The sequence below is a fragment of the Nansenia antarctica genome, assembly GCF_963989245.1.
Source record: "Nansenia antarctica genome assembly, chromosome: 6".
Lineage (NCBI taxonomy): Eukaryota > Metazoa > Chordata > Actinopteri > Argentiniformes > Microstomatidae > Nansenia > Nansenia antarctica.
The window spans coordinates 2,740,650-2,746,774 of record NC_137676.1 but is presented as its reverse complement, the minus strand read 5'-3'; the positions used below and the strand labels follow the sequence as shown (position 1 = coordinate 2,746,774).

General features: G+C 45.6%; 1 protein-coding gene across 1 annotated transcript; it reads right to left on the bottom strand.

Annotated features, from left to right (window-relative positions):
- Nucleotides 1-829: 829 nt before the first annotated feature.
- On the bottom strand, nucleotides 830-2,242 carry LOC308160083 (E3 ubiquitin-protein ligase TRIM35-like; the record flags this gene model as incomplete). Its single annotated transcript, XM_080533949.1, has 1 exon — nucleotides 830-2,242. The coding sequence occupies one exon, from the start codon at nucleotides 2,240-2,242 to the stop codon at nucleotides 830-832; it is 1,413 nt and encodes a 470-aa protein (XP_080390075.1).
- Between the last annotated feature and the right edge of the window lie 3,883 nt (nucleotides 2,243-6,125).

Here is a 6,125-nt window from a genome sequence, read left to right as displayed (position 1 = left end):
TTACATTAGGGATGCAACCTCAGCAAATATGTTCAAGTGAAGACTAAAAACCCATCTTTTTAATATTGCCTTTAAATGACAAAATAATGAAATTAAGATGATAAAAACCCATCCTTTTAATATTGCATTTAAATGACAAAATAATTAAATTAAGATTATATAACGATTAAAGCACTTTGAGCTGCAACGTTTGCAGGAAAAGCGCTATACAAATAAAGTTATTATTATTATTATTATTAACATATTATGTTCATATATAGAAAACAATCAATCAGGATTCGGTTGTTTCATTCTATCAACAAGTCCATGTTTACAAACATCATTTATATCAACTGACACAATCAAAAAGTGATGAAAATAAAATCATGAAAGAAAGATGCTACATTAGCAACGACTGATTATCAACACAACATCATGGAGGACATGAAGAGATGGTCTGTAGCTAGAGAGCTGCTCATCCTCTCCCCTCCATCAGGTGGGGTCTCATTAGACACTCACACTTAAACACACATCCAGTCATTTCTGCATCAAAGAGTGGGCCACCAACAAAAGTAAAGCGTAGCTCAGATACATTAGCACTTGATGTGTTACTGTTTGACATATCTGTGATGCTCTAGAAATGACACAGAACTTACACCAGTCCTTGCTGTTATGGTTATGATAAGGTCAGACAGTTGTACATCAATAATCAAAGCGTTTATTCATCTTTAGATAGTTCTGGAAATATTGCTGACTGGCTTTAAGGACATGAGTAAGTGTTATTGGTCTTTGATTGTCTCAGAGAAGTGCAAAGGTCTCAGTACGTACTGTAAGTTAGTTCATCATTGATTCAGACAGAGGGCGTAACCATGGATACAGACACCTTCGCTGGTAACACCCTAAGTGGATGAAGACTAAGTGGATTGAAGATAATTGGAAAGACTTTCTCAGTGAAAGTGTGTGTGAGTGTGTGTAGGTGTGTGTTAGTGTCAGGGTCAGAGAACGACAGCTCTCCTCTGTCCCAGTCCAGCTGCACTCTGACCCTCTGGGGGTTCTGGCTCACTGTGAGGGGAGTGTCTGGACCACCTGGAACAGCTGTATTAAACTCCCCATCATCACACTCAAGCTGCCAGGATCCATCCCAATAGCCTCCCTTCCTGTCTGCAGACTCTGTCATCACACCCAGGCTATAGTCTGTACTCCCCCCCACTTCAACGTCCCAGCTGTGTGTCCCTGAGTCAAAGCCCTCAGAGCCCAGGACCACCGGCCAGGAGTCAATCCTCTCTGGGTTGTCAGGAAGCTGCTGTTCCTCTTCTCTGTATGTCACACTGGTCAGATCCTCAGACAGGATGAGACATGGTTCTGCAGTGTTGGGGTCCAGAATCACAGGACAGTATTCCACTATTCCCTGCATCTTCTCCCAGACTCTGAACTGCAGGTTGCCCAGGTGCTTTGCCACGTTTATCAGCGCTCCTGAAACCTTCTCTGGATCCGGCAGTGTGCTCTTGGCTCTGTCCATGGAGGCCTTGAAGTTCAGCAGGAATGTGATGTCATCAGCTTTTAGCTCCTCCTCCATGGCTCTGATTGTGTCTGAAAGTGATGATATCTCTCCGCTCAGCCCCTCAATCTTCCTCTTCATCATCTGACTCTTCTGCTCCTCTTCCTCCCTCAGTGCAGCGATCCTGACTCTCTCTTCATCTCGTAGAAACTGGTGAAGCTTCTCAAACTGCTCCTTCATCTGCCTCTCTGTGCGCTGGGCCTGGCTATCAAGATGTTTAGCTGTTTCATCACAAGTCAGTTTAACCTTTTGAAAGGTGTTCAGCTTCTCCTGTAAGGGTTCCAGTGCAGTCTGGAGTTCACTCTTATGATCCAGTACAGCCTCATCTACTGGGCAACAGTCATGTTTTTTATGCTGTTTTGAAGTCTGACACACCAAGCAGATGGGCTGTTTATCCTCCAGACAGAAGAGCTTGAGTTTCTCACTGTGCAGACTGCAGAGCACCTCAGACCCTGCTGCAGCTCTCTGACTTCTCTCCTGTAAGAAGTCCTCATACAGGTTCTTTAACACCAGATTACAAGGAGGTTCCATGGATGATTTTCTCCTGCACATTGGACATTCCTGAGTGTCTTTCTGTTTCCAGAATTCCTGCAGACAGGTTTTACAGAAGCTGTGGCTACAACGGAGGACAACAGGATCCTTGAAGATGTCACAGCACACAGAACAGGAGAGATTCTCCTCAGAGAGAGAGGGTTTAGACGCCATTTCCTCACCACCTCCGTCTCCCCTGTAATGGCTTCTGAGGTGAAAGTTCACTTCTGAAAACTCACCGCGTTGAAGTCAGTAGGAAGTCAAATCCAGATTTTGACGGTGTTGCTTCTTCCTTTGTGGTTGTTTTGAATGTTGATTGTAAATGAGTGAGGAGGGATGTCCTTCAGAGAGTCCTACATATGTGATGTTGTGGGACATGCTAGTGAACAGCAGCACCAGAGAGCTGAATGTTAGCCTTCTGTGTGGTTCACTTCTGCTCTCCACTGATTACTGTAACCTCCAGTAATCCAGGTTCCCCTCAATAAAGAGGCACTGAGAGCGTCTTATAAAAAGTTCACGCTTATTTCACAGTTGTAGTAAAAGGTTGTTCTCAGTCAGCAGATGCTGTGTGCTACGTGCTAGGTTCTTACTCAAAGGAAACAGTGACAGTGGCTACTGAGATAATGCGCCGTGTTGTGACTGCTACTCGGCGTGCACACCGAACCAAACTGGCGCTCCACTTCCTCCTTTTAACCCCCGCCCTCCTAACCGTAATCCCCTGACTAGGAGCGCACGGGTCACATTACCTCAGCAGGTAAGAGGGTGGAGCTTCAGGCAAGGTATGAGTCAATGTGTTCAAGGGTCACAAGCAGAATTATGTCAGGTGTGTGTGTGTGTGTGTGTGTGTGTGTGTGTGTGTGTGTGTGTGCCTGTATTTTGTGTGTGTGTGTGTGTGTGGGGGGGGGGGGGGTGAGAGACACTGACAGAGAGAGAGGGAGAGAGCGAGAGAGACAGAGAGAGAGGGAGAGAGCGAGAGAGACAGAGAGAGAGAGACAGAGAGAGAGAGAGAGAGAGAGAGAGAGAGAGAGAGCAGAGAGAGAGAGACAGAGAGAGACAGAGAGAGAGACAGAGAGAGAGAGAGAGAGAGAGAGAGAGAGAGAGAGAGAGAGAGAGAGAGCGAGAGAGACAGAGAGAGAGGGAGAGAGCGAGAGAGACAGAGAGAGGGAGAGAGCAGAGAGACAGAGAGAGAGAGAGAGACAGAGAGAGAGAGAGACAGAGAGAGAGAGACAGAGAGAGAGAGAGACAGAGAGAGAGAGAGAGAGAGACAGAGAGAGAGAGACAGAGAGAGACAGAGAGAGAGAGACAGAGAGAGAGACATACACTATAGATATACACTATATGGCGGGGTATATAGACAGGGGGGAGTTAGCATGTAACTGTGTACTTTTATAAATATATAAACATATGGACTAGTAGACGTATAAACAGTATATACATTTAATTTTATAATTTTGCCATTTAGCAGACGCTTTTATCCAAAGCGACTTACAATTACGAATTACAGGGACATTCCCCCTGGAGTAACTGAGGGCTAAGTGCCTTACCCAAGGGCTATGTATATGACCCTTATCACAAGAATGTAAACGTATTGCACGGTTATAGGACATTGCACTATTCCCATGCTTATATATGTTTCTTGTTGCTTGGGGTACCTGTTCAAAATACAGGAGGGTGCCCGGTGATTTCCCTTGAGCATTTGTTTCAGATATGAATCCCTTTATGAACGAAATGCCAAAATCCCAGATAAGAGATATTCATGTGTTTTGTTGTGTATTATGCACTCCAAATGTCTGTATGCTAATGAGCAAAGGCTCAGTGGGAGTACACTGAACAGGAAGGTTCATCCAGCAAAATGGACTGACTTATATAGCTATGCCTTTATCCAAAGCGCTTTACAACGGCCTCTCATTCACCCATTCACAAACACATTCACACACCAATGGTGTTAAGCTACCATGCAAGGCGCCGACCCGCTCACTGGGAGAAATTTGGGGTTCAGTGTCTTGCCCAAGGACACATCGACATGTGGCCAGCTGGGGCTCGAACCGCCGATCTGCCAAACCTGGCGATCATTAGACAGCAGCTCTACCTCCTGCGCCACAGCCGCTGCCATGACCTTGTCATCAAAAGTGTGTTTTGCCGGCATGGCCTAAAAGGGTTAATATTCATTAATTTGGAATAAAATACATTGTAGGCCATGTGACCTCCTTTATGGATAAACATTGGAGAAAGCACATTTGCATTTGATTTGAGTATTTTGCCTGAAATCTCATAAATACCTTTAATTTTTCTGGGATTTTGGCATTTCGTGCATAAAGGGGTTAATATCTGAAAATGCTCGATATCACCAGGCACAACCAAACACCAGGAAACAGGAGAGGGCGTCTGTGTCTCAGGAGGTTGAGCTGCCGTCTAATGATCGCAAGGTTGGCATATTGGTGGTTCGAGCCCCGGCTGGCCACATGTCGAAGTGTCCTTGGGCAAGACACTGAACCCCAAATTGCTCCCAGTGAGCGGGCCGGCACCTTGCACGGTAGCTTGCCGCCATCGGTGTGTGAAGTGTGTGTGAATGGGTGAATGAGAGGCCGTTGTAAAACGCTTTGGATAAAGGCGCTATATAAGTGCAGTCCATAGGAGAGAAAAAAACATTGCCGGACAAAACAAGGTTCAACACCATGGCTCCCGGGCTATAAATAGGCCTACGCCTTCCCGCTTTCTAAAAACATCCACCTCTCTAGAGGCTACTGACAGCTTTCAAAGCTACCAGACCAGATGTAGGACGTTGTTTTGCATTGAATAACTATTGAATGACTTACTTTAAATCACTCACAAATGTGTAGATAGAGGAGAGAGATGTGTGGATAGAGAGAGAAAGAGAGAGGGAGAGAGAGATAAGAGAGAAAGGAGAGGGAGAGATATGTAGAGAGAGAAAAAACAGATGACAGTAGATAGACAGTGAACGAGAGAGAGGGAGAGAGGGATGTGTAGATAGGGAGAGAAAAAGAGAGAAAGAGAGGGAAACAGGTGTATAGATAGAGAGAGAAGAGAGAAAGAGAAAGGAGAGAGATGTAGAGATAGAGAGAAAAAGAGAGGGAGAGAGAGATAAGAGAGAAAGGGAGAGGGAGAGATATGTAGAGAGTGAGAGAAAAAAAACAGATGTATACATAGAGAGAGAGAAAGACAGTGGGAGAGAGATGTGTAGAGAGAGAAGAGAGAAAGAGAGGGGGAGAGATGTGGAGAGAGAGAAGAGAGAAAGAGAGGGGGAGAGAGACATATACAGTAGATAGAAAGAGAAAACAAGAGAAAGTGGTAGAGAGAGAGGTGTCGAGAGAGAGTGAAAGAGAGAGGAGAGAGATACTGTATATAGATAGAGAGAGAAAAGAGAAAGAGAGAGAAAGAGAGAAATGTATAGATAGAGAGAGAAAGAGAGAGGAAGAGAGAAATCATCATTAGCTTTTTCAACGACACTCATCCACCTCATGGAGTGGCTTGGACTGCTTATTATAGGTAGGTCTGTAGCCTACCTCCTAGAAGAGGAAACCTATTATGTGACATGGTCTGGTCATTTTGGGGCTTTTATTTTTACAGAACCATTGAGAAACATGGATCCAATCAGACACACGCACACACGCACACACGCACACGCACACGCACACGCACACGCACACGCACACGCACACGCACACGACACAGACACAGACACAGACACAGACACAGACACACACACACACACAGGCACACACACACGCACATGCACAAGACACACACACAGACACAGACACACGCACACACACACACACACAACCCCAATCCTCTCTTCTTCTTTCCCTCTCATCCTCTCTCTCTCTCTTTCCCTCTCATCCTCTATCTCTCTCCCTCTCTTTCCCTCTCTCCCTCTCTTTCCCTCTCATCCTCTCTCTCTCTCTCCCTCTCTTTCCCTCTCTCCCTCTCTCTCCCTCTCTTTCCCTCTCTCCCTCTCTTTCCCTCTCATCCTCTATATCTCTCTCTCTCTCTCTCTCTCTCTCTCTCTCTCTCTCTCTCTCTCCTCTCTCTCTCT